The sequence below is a fragment of the Gallinula chloropus genome (assembly GCF_964237585.1).
Source record: "Gallinula chloropus genome assembly, chromosome: 2".
In the NCBI taxonomy this organism is placed as follows: Eukaryota; Metazoa; Chordata; class Aves; order Gruiformes; family Rallidae; genus Gallinula; species Gallinula chloropus.
Window position 1 is genome coordinate 154,026,351 of NC_140086.1, and position 18,759 is coordinate 154,045,109.

Genomic DNA, 18,759 nt, shown 5'->3' on the forward strand with positions numbered 1-18,759 from the left:
AAAGATGATGGGCTCTTTCTGTGAGGAATGATGACAAACCTCAGAGGATTCCCAGCCTAGCAAGTGCAAAGGCAAGCAGCAGGTCAGTACTGTCTGGGAAGAGCTCATATAAAATTTTGATTAAGTGCTTTAAACATTTTTTGATGTGGAAATAAATACCAAAACCTTTCATAACTGATGACAGATAAGAACAAGGTATGTAAAGGCTTCAATCTTTCAAAATTCTCACCTCTAGAAGCCACGCATGAGGCAGCTACTTTGCTTCAGTTGTTTACAGAGTAGATTTTATATTACAGGACGATGGATGCCAACCATAAAATGTTGTATTTATTCACACCAGCAAAGAACAGTGGCAAAGAACCACAATTCCGTATGGAATTACAGGGTTGAACTCACACCTCTGTCTCCAGTGCAACCGGGCCCGCTGCTGCTTTAACACCACTGTTGTACAGGTGACAGCACTGCATTCATTTGCCTGAAGATTTTCTAATGCTGTTCCGAATCCAGAGTGCACAGCTCTCCATTAGTGCTCCTCTGACACAGGAATAATGTTTGGGGAGGCTTAGAGACCAATGCTACACTTGAAGAAAGGAAGTTACGAGGCCGTAGGGGCAGGGCTGGGAGTACGAGATCCAGTCTGGGATCTTCTACAGCAAAACATAGAGGATGTAAATAAACATTTCCAAATAAAGTTATAGAAAGAAGAAAAATATTATGTCATTACTTTAAATATTTGTTTGCAATTGGTTTATGCTTGTCTTTGCCTTAGAAGTGGGATATGAACACTTGAGTTTCCTGAGACTTTGCAGAGCAAGTGGTTTGTGCAGCCACCAAGGACAAATATAATCTATCGGGGCACCTTTGCTTCTTTAACTGACTGTCATGGTTTAACCCACTAGCAGCCAAAACAACCACACAGCCGTTTGCTCCCCTCCCCTGGCAGTGGGGTGGGGGAGAGAATCAGACAGAAAAGAAAGGTAAAACTTGTGGGTTGAGGTAAAGACATTTTAATAGACAGAAAAGGGAGATGATGGTGATGATGATGATGATGATTGATGATGACAGACCAAACAAGAATTTCTCACCACCTGAAGCAAATGGCTCAGCTAGTTCCCAAGACACCCCACCTCCTGGTCACCCCCCAAATATATACAAACTATGACATCATGTGCTATGGAATATCCCTGTGGCTGGTTTGGGTCACCTGTCCTGGCCGAGTCCCCTCCCAGCTTCTTGGGTGCCCCACACGTTCTCATTGGCAGGGCAGTGTGAGGAGCTGAAAAGTCCTTGACTGCCTGGCAACAGCTAAAATATTAGTGTGTTGTCAACATTGCTCTCCTCCTAAATCCAACACACAGCACTATGCTGGCTGCTAAGAAGAAAATTAACTCTATCCCAGATGAAACCAGGACACTTACTACTTTTGATAGCTCAGATTATCTACCACTGAATGATAGCAAGTTCATTTTTCTTTTAGTTTGTTTATAGTGTGCACTTGGTATTTAATTTTCTGCTCTCTGGGCTGCAGAGCAAGGCAAGGGATTGCAGTAACCACAGCACACAGCAAAGCCAGTCAGAAGGGGTACTGCGGGGTGTGCTGAAGAACAGACTGCAGAGATTCAGGTGAGCTTCCAAGTCAGCATCCCCAAAACTCCTGTAGTGAAACCATGTGACTGCAGCATGTCCCCAGGAGACCTGAACCAGCTTCTGCAGAGCTGCTTATGTGATTGTCCTGAGTGCCCCACTTCGAAGAGATTTCGCTACTGACGTTTTAAGGATGGGGTTTGGTCAGCTCTGGAGCTGCACCCAGGCAGGAGCCAATCTCACTGACTCTGCAGGAGACAGCTCAGGCTGGTGGGCTGGCACACAGTGCTACTGGGCCTCCGTGGACTTGGTGGTGTTCAGAAACAAGGCACAGAGGTAGCAGCTAAGGGCTTTCTGCAAAGTATCTCCAGAGACTCCAGGATGAGGGTGCTTCTAACACAGCATCCATCAGAGTGCTCAGCTTCTACCAGCATAAGAGTCTCTGCCTCCCCTGAGCAAACACTACCTGGAAGTCATCCTGATGAGGTTGAACCCCACGCACTTTTTCATGCACAGAAGTGGGTTACAAGTTCAGAGTGCTCTGAGGAGCACACGACTAACAGGATGAATCTATAAAAACATTTGCTGGCCCTGTGTGGAGACAAGAGTTGGACTTGATGATCCTTATGGGTCCCTTCCAACTCAGCATATTCCATTTTTATCCCTTTTGATCAGCTTCCAGTAGATTTTAACAGAGAAATATAGAGTAGCTTCAAAAACTTAGACACTCATGGTCTTGTATTTCTGTTTTCTTTGTTTTCTGATGAGAAGGCCATTGCTTGCTAGTAAGCAGTTAAGGAAATGCTGCTTTCATGCTGCTCTGCCCAGTGCTTTTGTTGCCTAAGCCCAGTTTGACAGCACACACGTCTCTTACCCCTTCAGGTCTTCAGTGGGTCAGCTCAACCTCTAAATATTTTCAGGGTAATATGGTCTAATCTGTACGTGTCCAGGCAGTGTCTCTGCTTCTCCCAGATCAGGATGTGGTTAGTAGGTCAAGAGAGGTCCTTCTCCCCCTCTACTCTGCCCTGGTGAGACTGCACCTGGAATATTGTGTCCAGTTCTGGGCCCCTCAGTTCAAGAAGGACACAGAACTCCTTGAAAGAGTCCAGCACAGGGCCACCAAGATGATGGAGTGGGACACATTCCTTATGAGGAGAGGCTGAGGGAACTGGGCCTCTTTAGCCTGGAGAAGAGGAGGCTGAGGGGTGACCTCATTAATGTTTATAAATATGTAAAGGGTGAGAGTCAGGGGGACAGAGCCAGGCTCTTCTCAGTGATGGCCAGTGACAGGACAAGGGGCAATGGGTACAAGCTGGAGCAGAGGAAGTTCCATGTGAATGTAAGGAGGAACTTTTTCACTGTGAGGGTGACAGAGCACTGGAACAGGCTGCCCAGAGAGGTTGTGGAGTCTCCTTCTCTGGAGACATTCAAACCCACCTGGATGTGTTCCTGTATGATTTAGTCTGGGTGATCCTGCTCTGGAAGGTGTTTTGGACTAGATGATCTTTCAAAGTCCCTTCCAACTCCTAACATTCTGTGATCAGCCACAGCTCAAAATAGGTATTGTGGCTCTGATTTCTTTGGTTTTAAGAGTAGTGCTCTCATAAACAATGTTCCTAACTACAGTCAGGTACTGCTGAACCCTTTCTCTCATTTTTACCCCCTTTCTCTCATTCAAGTTACACAGTTCAAGTTCTACAGGACGGGACCGACTACATCCCCAAGAATTAATTGAAATTATTCTGCCCAGTAGTTGGATTTTATCTGTATGTTCATTTATTCATTTGATTTGATCTTTCTATTCACTCATGCTCATTTCAGTTTTCTCAGACTTATTTTTACACTTCAGTGTTAAACCATATTTAGATGTCTTACAAAAGTTTGAAAGTCCCTAAATGAGAACTGCCCACATCAGTGGGTTTTGTGCAACAGAAGCACCTCGCAGTCTTTGTGTAAAAAATTAACACAGATAAACAAGGGGGAAACTGCATCAGATAAAGAGCCAAAACCACCTTCATCCTCATCAGAGGTAATGTCACGGGAAAGATTTTTTGAGGCAGGACTCATGGAAAGAGGTTAACATATTAAATTAGGTCTAGTTATAGGACTAGTAAAACAGAAAAGCTTTTAGATTTAGAAAACCTTCAAAAACATTTGCAAAAGCATAATGGAAAAGCATTCTATTTTTACAGCTAGCTGCTTGCAGCAAAAGCCTAGAATATTGTTTTGAAGAGCATTAAATCTGCCGTTGCTGGCAGAGGATCAACATTCCAATAACAAAAGCTGACCAAGTCTAGTGGGTCTATCTAAGCTGGTATCAGAGATCCAAACAGACCTGGGCTGGTACCCAAATGCTGAGTCACAAGTCAGAATAAACTCTGTTATCGAAGGATCTGCATTGTTCAAGAATTTCCAGCTCTTACCTGCAAATGTGAGGCACAGGTCTGGTTTCGCCTCAAGTAACGTCAGCTGCCTAAACGTTAAGCATCTAATTTAAGGCCTCCGACTATGAAGACAGAGAGGAGGAGGGGGCACCTCCATGGCATGATTTATTCCCCCCGCTTTGGAGATGTATTTTGGTAAAGAACCACCCTCTGGAGCTGTGTCTCTGTTTCATCGGAAGAGCCTCGACAGCCACCTTACAGATGGATGAAGTTAAGTGAGATGAATTCAGGCCTAACTGGTAGCTATAACCTAATGATGGAAATAAGGTGGCAGCATTCCAGGAGGTATTAGCAATTCACATAGTTCCCAGATTTTTTTAATCATTTTTTATGACTTATAGAGGTCAATTATGAAAAGCCCATCAGAACACAAGAAATGCTTGAAAATGCTGCATTAGAGAGATATTAATACTGGTCCCTTTGATGTGGTAATGGCTGTAGCCTTCCCGGCCTGCTGCTCTGGCCTGCTGCTTAATGCATCCAGTTTTTCTATTTACGGATTTACAGGCTCTATTTTTGGTAGCAGCAAAGAATCCGAGTGTATGTATCAGACTCTTCTCACATCATTTAATTATAGTACTACTGGCAAAGTAATTCTGGAAAGTGCCACTTAATTAAATATAAGCATTAACTTTTTGCTGATAGCTTATCAGAAACAATTAGACTTGAAATATAGGCAATACACCTAATGTTTAAACTTTAAGTAGAAGCATTAAAAGCACAAAATAACCAATTTTCATTAGCATTCTCCAGAGTCTTTCTGCCAAGCACAACTTCGGTTTCCATTGGTACAGTCCTTCTTAGCTGATCAACAGGCTGCAAGTTTATCTGGACTCCTCTTTGCAACCAAAAGCCTGAGTGGATACTTTTGAAAGCGGTTAAAACATTTCAGGGAAGCTGGTGCTTTGCCAGTTCCTCCTGAAGGATCATGTGTCGCCTATTGATTATTCAGGGCGCACAGACAACAGCCTAACAAGTGGTGTGGGCAGTCAGATCACCTCACACCTTACAGCCAGCGCTTATTCCTTGCAAGGACAGCTTGATCAGCGTTTATGTTCATTAACCTATCAGGGATATGCCAGTGGCAAACATTAGTTTAATTCTGTGCAATTTTTCATCAATAGCCAGAACGTTCCAATGGATAATTAGACCTAAAACATTTCTGCAGAACGTTGTGCTCTGCTGCTGTTTGCCTGAGAGCGTGGAGGAGAAAAACAGTAAGTGGAACTGTAATGAAAAGAATTATTCTTAATTAAAGATACAAGGGCTAGAAGGAACTCATTTCTTCAGAAGGTGTGTTTGACAACATAGAGGCAACCGATGAGGGATGCTTTTCCTAGATCTAACATTTGGGTAAGCAGAAGTAGCAAGATGATCTGAAATAACACCATCTGGTGAATGCCTGTGTCTTTCTTCAGCAGTCGAGCTATGTGTAACAATAAACAGAAAATAAAATAGAAATAATGCAAAACTGCCTTTTAGTCAAATGTTACAGGGAATGAACTAACAGCTGCTCTGGGAATGCAAGAAAGAATGATCTGAAATAGAGGGCATTTAAGCAAGCTGTTCCTCTGAGTACATTAACACTGCAAACAATGGATTTTCTACAGGCACAGACAGGTAAATTTAGTCCCAGGCTGGAGAGCAGTGATTCTGTCAATGAAACATAGCCATGATTGAACAATCACACAAGAAGAATTCACCCCTTGGCAGTGTGCAATCTGCCCCATAGGACGTGTATATATACCTTGACGTACAAGCAGTCCCATTGGTGCCGGTCAGAATTCCCAGGTTTCTCCTGTCTGACGTGCTTTGCTGCACAGCACCTAGCACTGCACCACCCAGCCTGTGTAGAAGACAGCCAAATTACAGGGAAGTGTCTGAGAAGTGGCACTTCTAGATGTTTCCTACTGTTGTTGGTGGAAGAAGTGGATACCCATTTAGTAGCGTTAGTCCTATGGTCTTTGCATCATTTAACATCAGATCTATAAAAAGCTGTGAAAACAATTGAGACCTCAATTTTTGCTCAGTCTGTTATCTGGCAGTTGTTACTGGGCATCCTTGAAAAGACAAAGCTGCACCAGAAGTTGAAAAAGCCAATCCAACCATACCTGGTAAGTGCCATTGATTAACAAGTACAGACATCTACTGGCAAGGAAGAAAACGTGTGGTCTACTCAGTCAGTGAAGCCCAGAAAAGGTATTTTGGAGATGCTGTTGTGCGTACCAACAAGCAGGGCAGAGTTCTTCAGCCTGGAGAAGCCTCATCAGGCCCAGTGACAGGCCAAGAGGCAACGGGCACAAACTGGAGTAGTGTTTAATTTTCATTAAGAAAGTGTTATTGGAAAGGTAATTGAACAGTGGAGCAGGTTGCCCAGAGAAGTTGCGGAGTCACTGTCGAGACATTCGTAACTCCACAAGGGAAGGCCCTGAGCAACCAGCTGTCATGACCCTGCTTTGAGCCGAGGGTTGGCCTAGGTGATCTCGAGATGGTCCTGCTGACCTCAGCCATCCTTTCTTTCACATGGATTCAACTGGTACAATGTTATAATCACTCTTTGCCTTGTGTTGTCTCTCAACACACATCAGAACTTTCACAAGCTTTCCAGACTGCCAGATACCTGCTGAACACCAGGCTGGGCCTTTGTGCTCTGGTCACACTATGAGTTACCAAGGGCCCTACAAGCAGAGTTTTCTGTCATCTGTTTGCTGCAGTTTTAGTTGTGGGTAAGCTGAAGATTATATGGTGCAAGTCTTAGGTATTCCAAAATAAACATGCACAATATTAACTTAACAAATGCTATCATGGGACTAGAAGCGTATTTAACAATAAACTCATAAAAAACCAAAGAGAAGCAAATAACTGCAATTATCCAAGGAGACAAAAATCAAATTACACCTTCTGAGGGACCCATGTATGTGCAAAGATTCCAGAAGCAGCTGAAAAAGATGGTTTTGCGTTTGCTGCCAGAGTAGCATTCTGCCCCATGCAGTACAGCTGCTCCTGTTTTGGTCAAGGAGGGAGTTTTGGTCAAGGAGGGAGTTTTGGTCTTTCCCCAGATCCTGAAGAATTTTTTTCAAAGCACATCCTTTAGCTGCAGTTTGACTGACAGAGTGAGCACCTCGGAGCTTGAAAACTGAAGCTGCGAATCAGCCAGCAGCACTGGTGACATCACGGCAAACAGTTAACATTAGGTTCCCCTTTAGAACCTACTCAGTACTAATGAGCTTTACCAAGATAATGCCAAATTTCCTGGGGGAAATAACAGAAGAAAAGAGTATTTCTGCAAAGTTTCAAGAAAACTCAACTTATTTTATTCACAAAAGCAGAAGTCAATAAAAATATAGATATCCTGATCAGTTTTACAGACCATGTTCATTTCTTCTCTCCTTCACTGACAGGCAAAGCATCATGAAAAAAAACAGTAACAAGCATTTACATCACAAACCATTATTAACACAGTCATGTATATGAGCAAATGTTTTAAAAGTTTTTGCATATAATTATAAATACAAATAAAATTACAGCTCCAACAAAACATTCCAAGAAAAACAGCTCTTGTTTTTTCCGTTTTGTTTCTGTGCTGTACCATTTTTCAGCAGTGTAAAGAGTATGTGCTGTCTCACTGGCATTTAACAAATAGGTTTTGGTTTAAACTGAAATTTAGCATGAGCTCACTCCCCTCCTTAAAGTGTTTTCTTTGAATTCCAAACCCCTTTACAGGTCAAAGAAGGATGTTTGTGCTAGATTGCTCAGGTGATGCCAAACACCTGTCCACATTGCATCCGGAAGCTTTTATTGTTATAATCATGGAGCACCCCACACAAAAATAACTGAAGATGTATCCTTGTTGTCCACATCAACTCGTGTCAGCTCAGTGTTTGCACATGAAGCTGGAGCCCAATCTTTCCTCTCATACATACATTCTCCTTAGAGGTCTTGAGGGAGTTTTGTGAAATTTATACAAGTCTGGCTTTCAGGACCACGATGGAAGACAACTGAGATTAAGGAACAAAGCCAATCATTTCTGGTTTGGTTTGTTGGGTTTTTTAATCCTGCTAGTAGGACTAAACCCACATCTGGAAAATTCTAAGATAAACAAACCAAGTGGTCAGGTTTTTTTATTTTTTAGTTTGTTTTATGCCTTTTAACTTCAGAGAGAAGAATTTGTGACCCCCTCCATCATAAAGATAAACCGTGACAAAAATGTTTTTAAAAACAGTTTACAAAGTTACAACACAAATATCTGAAAATGAAAACCAAACAGAAAAGGCTGCTGTTTTTCAAAAACACAAATACTGAGCTAGGACAAGACACTGAAGTACAGAAACTGACTTTAAGGAAGGGTTGTCTTGCACAGAAAACAACTCCAGACCCGTAATTATTACTGCCCTCATTCTGGTGATCAGAATCTACCATATTTCAGGTTACTTGTGTGCAAAGTGCTTCCTGTCTCTGCCTGCCTAAACTCTGGAGCATCACAACCGGGAGAGAGTTCGCTCTTCTTTTAAAAAGCAGAAAATGCATTTGCATATATAAACAACGTTTGCTACGTAAGAGCTACGAGAGATCATTTCGACCACCAAGCTCCTCAGGACACAACTAACTATACCTATATTATTTCTCAAACCTTTATCTCCTGTTCCTTGAAACACCCAACAACAGATCATTGAAAAACAGGGACTCGTGCTTCATCCCGAATGTACAAAGGCAGCTGACAGTTGGAGCTGAAAGCCCTCGCTGCCAACGGGAAACCCTACCCTTCTCTTGTTGCAGTCAGGATACTGATGGTGGCAGGAGCTGCTCCAGCACCTTTTCAGCTGACTTCCTGCAGGGTGAAACCTCGGCTACACTCCCACTGACTGGTGTGTGTCAGATCTTCATCCCGAATGTACAGAACATACAAACCACCACCACCGAGCATTAGCTACTGAAGAAACAGTCAAGAGTATTTTCAGCAACCTCAAGCTCTCTACTGAAGTTTTCCTGCAGCTACACGGCCACACTGACTGCAGGTCACGCTTCCCCCCAGCCTACACTCTCTGTTGAACCTGCACACCCGGTAACAGCCAGGAATAGCCTGCCCTGTCTCCTGTCACAAAGCAGAAAGCGGATGTTACCAGCCATGATCACTCAGCGTGACCCCAACACAATCTTCAAAATACGAATATTTAATAGAAAATTTAAATTTAATTTTACAAAATACAGATACAACACTACCCAACGTAGCAAAATAATGGAATTGAAAAATAACTTCAAAATATTTAAAGCATTCGGTTCTAAAATAAATAATACACTATATCTAAAAGAAGTGTTCGGGTTTTGCTATTAGGAGGAGGCAGTTCCACTATTACTGATCTCTTCTTCAACTTCTTTACAAGTTCCATAATTTATGTAGAAAAATATACAAGAAAAAAATCTGGGGATAAAGAATAGGCTGGGTATGTAACATTTAACATAAATAAAAAGCCTAAAGCAAAACCAAAAAGAAAACCAATCATTTATTTCTGTACATCAAGACTACAAATAGTATTTTAACACTTCATTTATTACCCAAATTAAGAAATTATACATTTTTATATGGTTACTAGTAAACATCTTAAAATCACTCAGTTTCCCCACATTTAAAAGGATGTTGCTGGCTACTGCTTATTAAATCTGAGCTTCCAGTAACAGCAAAATATTTACCTTTTTTTGCATAAGAGATGAATACAAATCTGATTGTAAATTTTGATGGTTTAAAATATAAAACTAAAGTTCAGAGGGATGAACTTACGAATCTTACAGCTTGAACTGACTGCAGTTTGCAGATCCAATGATGTACCAACAACTAGAGGATGGGATCCTGCCATACAAAAGCACTTTTTTTTTCCCCAGATATCAAATTATATTACACAGCATATTCTCACCTACTTTTCTTAGCAGAAATACTGCAGGCAGATGGATGTAAAAGCTGTTTAGTGAAAAGAAAGATGAATTTGACTACTGTCTGCAGCACAGATATGGTATCTGAGATGGAAAGAAATGACAGGGAAAAGGAATGTGAACACCACAGGCTTCAAATATAAAAGATAAAGCCTGATAACTTTGGTTCAAATAATTTTAATAGTTGTTACATGTATATTTTTCCAAAGTGATGACTTTTGCACGTGCTGTTTATGCAGCAGGAGTCTGGTACATTAAAAAAAATAATCTGTACAGGCACAAAAGACAGAAACAGAACAGAGGAAAGATGGACAGTCACATCCGTTCACGACAGCGTTCAAGTGATAATGATGCAGCCAAAGGTTGAGCTTAAAATAATGCGAATCCGATTTCTCCAAGGTATTTCAGAAAGCACAAATGGACTAGTATAAACGTTTTATCTCAGTGCCTACCGCCTTGAGGGAAGGTAGTATCAACCAAAATCAGTTCTGCAACAGCTATGATCTGTAAACAATCCTACGACGTAAATAAAAGATGTTAGGTTATTGGTAATGAGCGTTTTCATCCTCTCAGTTCTGGGATATCTGCAAACATCTGCTTCGCTTCCATCTAAAAGATTAATTACAGGATGTTAGCCCTGTCTCATCCCAATGCGCTGCACGGTACACAACTTTTATTGCCAGTTTGTGAAATTATTTATGTCTGAACAGCACAAAGCCAAAGCTTCATCTTTGGTTAATTTCACTGAGATGTCGCTGTTCTTTAAATGTGCTCTTCCTTTGCATCAACACAGAAAACAGCCACACTGCACACGGCATTCATCGTTTTGAATCATAAAGCAGTGTCAATGTAATATTAATTAATGAAAGCTAACTAAGAAATCGTGTTTAAAAATGAAACCTATTCAAGGGCTTTTGATAAGACACAAGAGCTGCAGAAATCTAGACAGTATTCCCTTAAAACTGCTTGGGTATGGGTGCTGCTGATTGAGTAGGCACTGGTTAGTTCCTCTGCAGGTCATCCAAGTACGCCTCAGTCCAACTCAGCTTAGTTCAAATCCAGCAGCACATTCAATAGCATAAAGAAGCTTGCTTCGCATCAGATTTTCATCATAAAACTCAGGGAGCTTCAGCAAGTTCATGCAGGTACTGGCAGTAGGTAGCCTGTCTAAATCAGATCCTCCATTGTGAATGCAGAACGCGGGATACAACTCCTGAAAAGCGAAACAGGGAAAAAGAAAACATTACAAAACACAGAGAGGCCAAAACGTACCCTGTAACATCTGTCACAGCTGTTTAGGAAATAAATAGTTAGATTAAAATCTGTCGGAGTGACATATTCAAATGGCATTTTCCTTCATTCCTAGTGACTCCCAAAGCACTCTTCAATTCTGTAGCACTTCCCTCTACATTGTCCCCACCAAGATCCATTCATTTGCAAAACACAGAGCCATGTATTTGCTTCTAGAGGAGAAAATCGGAATTTGATATTGCTGAAACACTCTGTTCTGCACATTTATGGAGCTACAAGAAGAGTGAGATTAAAACTGAAGTAGTATGGATGCATGCAAGAAACTTGTGGTTGTATTTGGGAGAAACAAGTAGGATTCACAACTTGAGAGTCTCCTTATAAAGACCCCCAGACACCCAGGGATGCTGTTCACTCCATAGGAACAGGAAAATGGAGCATTCCTGCTACACTCAAATTTCCTGCCAGTGACGTATGTGCTGAACACAGGGAACTGCAGCCCACTAGCAGTAACACAGGCAAACGGAAGAGAGGTTCTGTCATGTCTGAATGACATACTATCTGTCATTGTATGATGACACAGCTTGTTCTGAGAATCATCCGTTCTGGGTTTTGCTTTCCAGGCAGGGAAAACATTCTTTACACAAAAGTCCCAGGAAAGGCAATTTCTCTCTAGCTAATGAAGTGATGTGCTATGCTGATTCTCAACTTGTCATGTTAATGTGATGCTCCAAGGTGCAAGAGGATGAATGACTGACTAGGCCCAAGTACAAATTACAGCACTAAATCCATTTCTTTGTGACATCAAAAAAGTTTCAAACAAACAATCCATGATCAAACACACCCTTTCAGTCTTTTCCTTCTAGAGCTGTAGTTTGTTAGCATACTCCAACATGCAAAATAAACTCTACTGGTGTGTGAGCATCAAGCCATCCTTTTCCTCCTACTCATAACACACAATGACCATTCCTGTGTTACAATCAACTGTCGGAAACAAAGCTAACGGCATTTCTTGCCCCGAAGGGATTTCTGTCCAAACTCATCTGTTGGCAAGCCCACAATTTATGAGTGTCAAGACAAACTGTACTAACAATTTCAACGTATTTGTTCATGTGTAAGATGAAGCAAGCATTTACAGTACTGTGGTCCAGAACTCCGAATCAAGAGGTGTTTCTTCCCAGAGTAATTACAAACTCAGCTGTTGCTGGGATGATATCAATGTGCACAACAGCTCTGTAATGACATAAACTTGTCAGACACCAATTACTATTCTGATGTGATAAATGTTGATGTGAGGAACAGAATTTTAACCCATTCTTTATGCAACATTTAATTGTTTTTCTAAAATCTTCTGATTTGTTCTAGAAGTATAGTGAAAAAGATTCCCATTACCTCTAGAGCGCTGCTTTTGCTGGCAAGGAAGTATTAATTTTATTGAATGCTCGCCTGAGGTGAAGCAGCTCTGATTTTAGAAACTGGGAAAAAAATGTCCCAGCTCCAAAGGCAGAAGGTCAATTAGATTCTAACCTAAATTATTGTTCAAATGGAGGCCTTAAAAAGTACTTCATGGCTAAAATGCTGCATTTTTAGTGTTCCTTTCAAAATGCTAATTGAATTCCTCTACTTTAGCTTTAAAAATGGAAAAATGAAGTTCTAAATTGAAATGTCATGCCAAGGGCACCATTTGTTGCATAATTAAATACTGTACAGCGGGGAAACTGCAATAGTTTGGAAGTGAAAAGTATCATCAATTTATTATGTGACCTGATTGGAACTTAACAATTTTCAGCCATGCTTTAATGATTTTTTTTTTGTCCGTAACAATCACATTTATTAAACTTATTAAACTTTAATTAGCTTTAGTAAATGTTATTCTGAGACTGAATCTGGCAGGGAGAGTTTAAATTTTTTAAACGTTGCAATGCTGGACCATGCTGTAAGCTAGGAATGTCAAGGCATTTCCTTGTGTTAATTTAACATGCACCGACATTAAGAAAATGTGAAGGTTCCACAATATAAAGCACACAGATTTCAGAGCAAGAACCAGAATCTGTGTTCCCCTCAGAAAAATGTACTGCCCAGATTCAAACTGCAAACAAATGTTGAAGATGGTTCATGTTAACATCTGCCACCAGCATGAATGTTTTGAGACAGTTATTTGGTCAGTAATATTCAGCACTTCCAAGGCTTTTCGCTCTTCACCTTCAAAGCTGTCTGAGGCCACCGATACATTACTGATGATGATGATGATACCAATCCCCCACTTCCTTGCCTGGCAACCCCCTGGTTTGTTGGCAAACCCATGTTAAGAAGTTCCTACCGCCAGTGCCACACAAGTACTGACCTATCTCCCAGTCGTGCTGCCCAGCTCAGCAGCAGTAATGCCTTCACACTCTGCTTTCTGTTGCCAAGACTGTCACATGTGGCTCATTTGCAAGCCCACTATACAGTGAATTAATCTGTTAACTTGCTGCTGTCGTGCTGGAAATCAGATGATTATTTTAGAGTTCAATTTTTCCTAGCCAAGTATGTTACAGCCAGGCTGTGGCCTGTCTCCTGAGAACATGCAGAAACTTCAGCTTTCCATGCTGGGCTTCGCTCCATCCTGTTCCTGACGTGTCGCTGTCAGCTTTAGTATTTTTAGATGTTTGATTCACTTCCTCCATCTCTTCAAGCATCACGCTGGCTGCCTACAAGCTGAGTAGCTACAGCTGCATTTCCTGCTTCCCCCCTTGCAATCAAGAAGGATGACAACAAATGGAGCCTTCTCTTTGCTTTGCTTCGCTTCTGCACAACTGTTTCCCAGTTCTCCCTTGTTTACATGACTGATGTGCTCTGTTATAGGTTAGTCTCATCCCATTGCTTTCTAATTCCCACTGTCCTATCAAACCCTGCTTGTTGCTCAAGTGCTGTACAGTGACAGTCACATGGACCTGGAGAGGGGGAGGTTGTGTGGTTCATTTTTTTTTACACCTGATATCTTCATCATGTGTCACCCCCAGGCAATGTCACAGAAAAGGGCCTAACTCCTAGAGCTGAGAGATCCTTCCAGCATTTGCCTTTCAAGTATTTTTTAAAAGGCTGATTAAAAAATAACCCTCAAAAAAACCCCACCACAATGAATTTTCACAGTATGATTCAAGAAAAAAATTATGCAAAATTCCAAGTACGTCGTTTCCATCTCCAGACTATTATGTGTATCTGAATTCCTTGTTCCTATATCAAACATCAGTATCTGTCCCCAGAGTATTTCTAGAATGAGAAAACCTTCATTCAACACCACTTATTTCACAAAACATCGAAGAACCTCCAGGGCTCACACAATACCAGCAGTCATTTCCTAAGGGCTCATCCACCTGTTTTATCTAAGAAGTGCAGGAAATCACCTCCTATCCACTGCTAATTAAATATTGAACCACAGCACTATATAATGTGAAAATTAACTGAATATATGTACTCCAATTTTGTTTAGGAATGGATCTTATTCTTACTTGTAAGGAAGTGGATGATGCGATGCCTGCATCTGTTCCGTGTAAGCCCACCTTCGCATTAGTGTCACTAAACAGTACAACAGCAAACCACTGTGATAAAGGTGATGGTGCTTGCTACAAAGCAATGCATTCTTTCATTTTCTTACAGAAAAACATTGCAGGTTCCCGCATTTCAGAGGAAATTAAGTCCGTGGCTGGTTCATTTTGCAGCCTGGATGAAACTCATGGGTAGAATATCCCTAGAACTTCCGTTTCAAAATGTCATCAACTTGCCTTGGCCTCTCTTTAGCTTTACAAGCAGTAAACAAAAATGTTCTTTGTACTTAAGCTTTGCTGTGAAGAACAACCTAAAGATAGCAGCAAAATGCTTAGGGACAAGGGTAATGAGCTGTGACCCTATAAGCAGATAAATGGTAATTAGAAGGAAACACGATACATCTCTTGCTTCGAATGGTTAATTTAAGAAGTTCAAATTGAACGGCTGCTTTCATATCCTAAATCCTCTTTTGCTGGATATAAAAGACAGCATTCCTAACTCAAGCGGTTCCTTGAACCCAATAGCAACACAGCTTCCATACAGGAACAGGAAACAGCAGCCAGGTTCTTTTACCGATGTGTGTGTCAGCTTACCAAATTTTGTAGTTAAAATAGAAAACAGAACAACATTTCATTAAATATTTTAAAACTATACTTGTTATGCCCACAAATGCAAACATTGAAGCTGTTTCTGTAGTCAGAGGAACATTCTTCTCAAACGGTGAGATCCTACAGACAAGATGAGCTTGTGTCACCACCTGTAGCATACAGAAAAGCTCACCAGGACGTGGTAAGACACATACCTTAAACCCCAGAAGAGGCGGCCGAGAGCAGCTGGTTACAAACTTGAGTAGTTTGCGTTTCTCTTCATCGGTGAAGCTTTCTACAACTCTCCAGAATATTTTAATTACAGGATGGTCTGCTGTGTAGCCACCTATAATGAGATTTAAATGATTTACAGGTAGAATAGTTTTTATGTTAAATGAATTTTTCAGAAAACCTAGCATCAAAAGCTTGGGGAAAATATTATAACCAGCAGGCTCCCGCTGCTGACTTCCAGCCCCTACAGATCTCGCCAACTGCTGCATTTTGAGTTTCCCATTCAGTGCTTACCTATGGCTACTATCTCCTGCAGCTTCTTAACTGCAATTTTCTTCATTAAATTGTAATTGTTTATTTTAAATTAATTTTATTTAGTTTAGCATTTCCCTATTCATTTTGAGTTACTCCAAGAGTTTGCAAAATCTGCAAGAGTCAGGATGTTATTCAATGAATCAACTTACTGTGAACGAATGTGAACTGATGATATAGTAGCTACTTTTTTATTACTTTCATGATAAATGCAGGGAAAAATAAGGAAAAATACCTTGCATTTCTCACAAGGGAAAACACGAGCTCACTCTTCAGGCTGCCTGAGAAGTGGTACATCTCTGAATGCAGGGGTAGGAACAACTATCACAAAATCATTTGCAGATGTATTTTCACAGCAACCAGAAAATCACCAAATAACATCCATTTAGAAAAGGAATTACATGCACTCTAATTATCTGGCTATAAATGTCTATTTAAGTGTGCAAATAAAATAAACTGCATGCCTATGTTTCCCAGCATTTATAAAGTTAGGTTGCAATTTTACTCAACCATCTGCAATTCAGGCCCATCTAAAGAGTTTGGCCAAGTTTAACAACCACAGTTAAGAAGAATGACCCTACAACTTTTAAATAAAAAGCCAGGATGAAAAGCAAGGTTTTTTAGTCCTGAGTTGATCATGATCCAAATTTTAATTTCAGGAAAATATAGCTTACCTGAATAGTTTGTGAAAGATTTAAGGTCATCCAAACTAATAGGAACCTGGGCACCAGAAATCAGAACCTAACAGCAAAGGAAATCACACAGTTCTGTTACAGGCCAAAAGCAGCATTTATTTCTGTTTAAAGCAATGGCTTTCTGCAGCGTTAAGCAGAAGTACCTGGATTTCCTGTTGATCAAACATCCGAAGCCATTCAAGATTCACCACGTTGGCCAGTCCCTGACGGAAGGCAAGGCAATGCTGCCGGATTTGTTTGTTTAACCTGTAGTCTGCCACCAGATGGATGTAGGCGATCCGGTTAGCACTGGTCACAGGAATATCTTTGCCACCCGGCTTCAGTTCAACCACCTAGAAACATAACAATTTCCATTGTTTTGGTAAATTTTAATTCTGGAACCGTAAAACTGAACTGCAAAACATTCTAGTAAGTGTTACAAGTATTTTTACTTTACTAGAATATACTTGAGAATATTCAACTCAAAATAAAAGATGAGATGTGCTAAAGGCAGGGATTTCTGCTTACTCCCAAGAGCACATTCTATGGCATCCAGTTTTCAGATCTGCCTTTCAGCTGCTAATGCAGCTCACAGCACAGCCCCATGGTTTAGTACTAGAAAGTGGATGCAGCCAAGTCAGAGCTGTGCTGTAGGAGACAGTGTGTAACACCATGTTCACCTCTACAACTCAGGCAGAGCCCAGGATGAAAATCTTCCCCTTGGTGAGCTCGCCCCTAGCTTCACCACTGTTAGAAAGTGCCCCAAAGAGAGAGTAAACTGTGTAAGCACAGAGTTCTGATCGAGCCGTCTCCTTCCACACGGATTAGGAGCGCCGTGCTTGCCTGGCCAGGCTCTTTAATTATTTGGTGATCATGAATTCTGTGGGGTCACCTAAAAGTAAAAGCAGTGTCTGGCGGGTTAAAATTAAGGTTCTGATACAAACCTAACTTACAGAGCACTAAGCCTTCACAATTCCTACTGCTGGATATCCAAGTTATACATGCTCACTTCTTTCAACAAAAGTAAGAAACAAACAACAACAAAGTATCAAGCCTAAACCTTGTTTTTCTAATTGAGAAGCTTAACTGTTGTCCTTTCAGTACACAGAGACACCTCAGCACGGAAGAACTTCTAATGAAAACCCCCCAGACCAAAGACACCGTACATGCATTAAAATACAAAGCAGGATCAATAGCAATTGTTATTACAATGCTGAAGACCTTTACATATTCTGCTCTTCACTGCCTGAGGTCAGTTGTTGAGTAGCAGCCCAACTGGAAGGGAATTATTAGAGTATTAAGAGGAGGATTAATAAAACCTGAAAAGCTGAAACACTGTCACTCCTGAGCCCTTCCAAACCCCTTTTTTTACACTCTGAAGTCAACACATTTTTATTTCAGTCTGCACAACTATGCATTTCAGTCTGTGGTAACGATTGCATCTTTAGAGTGCAGAGAATTCAGCACAGGAACAGCTTCTTTTGTAACATGCTACCTAATATTGTGAGCTGTGCTAGTACGAAGCAAAAGGCAACATGGCAGGATTAAAAATTCACAGTGCTTTTGAGCATTTGGATTTTAACTTGATTCGTAGCTTAAGGCCAAAAGAGAACATTAAGATCTGTGAATCTGACCTCCCAGATAACATCGGCCAGAGGAACCTGTCTAGAGATTCCTGTACTTAACTCAATAAATCCACAGATGAGCTAGAGCACATTTTTTAGAGAGACAGGCAATCCTGGTGTAAAGACCCCAAGTGATGGAGTATTTACCACTTCCCTTGATAAGCTAGAGCAACCCGAATTACAATAGGTGTTAAAAATATGTCTTGTTTCCTACTTGAATCCTTCAGTTACAAACATCTTGCTTTTGTTAAGCCCACGTTTAAAAAAAACCAAACCCAAACATCATCAATACTCCACTATGTCTGTGTGCAGGGAGTACTGACTATGCTTAAATCCTACTCCCTGAAGAATTAAGTAAAATGAAGGCATCAGTTTACCTGTCTGTCTCATACCCTGTGCACATTCGCTTGCTCCCTTCTGAGCGAGTCCCGTTCAGCAAGAACCACAGACAGGAGAGGCAAGGACAGAGGTCTCTGGAGTCCCCTGCGGAGCCAGGCACATGACCCAGCTGGCCACTCAGGGGCACAGGCAGTACCTGGAGCACTGACTAGCCTGAGGATGATGCTTTTACTGGTGAAGTCCACAAGGAATATCAGAAGTA

At 41.2% G+C, this 18,759-nt stretch overlaps 1 protein-coding gene across 1 annotated transcript in view; it reads right to left on the reverse strand.

Moving 5' to 3' along the window:
* Window positions 1-7,380: 7,380 nt before the first annotated feature.
* UBE3C (ubiquitin protein ligase E3C) overlaps window positions 7,381-18,759 on the reverse strand; it is a gene marked incomplete at its 5' end in the record, with an annotated part of 76,117 nt that continues 64,738 nt past the window's right edge. The window contains 4 exons of the mRNA XM_084279721.1: window positions 7,381-11,166; window positions 15,532-15,662; window positions 16,534-16,600; window positions 16,698-16,886. Of these exons, the coding sequence (XP_084135847.1) occupies window positions 10,996-11,166; window positions 15,532-15,662; window positions 16,534-16,600; window positions 16,698-16,886 (558 nt within the window). The 3' untranslated portion in view covers window positions 7,381-10,995. The remainder of the gene's footprint in view (window positions 11,167-15,531; window positions 15,663-16,533; window positions 16,601-16,697; window positions 16,887-18,759) is intronic.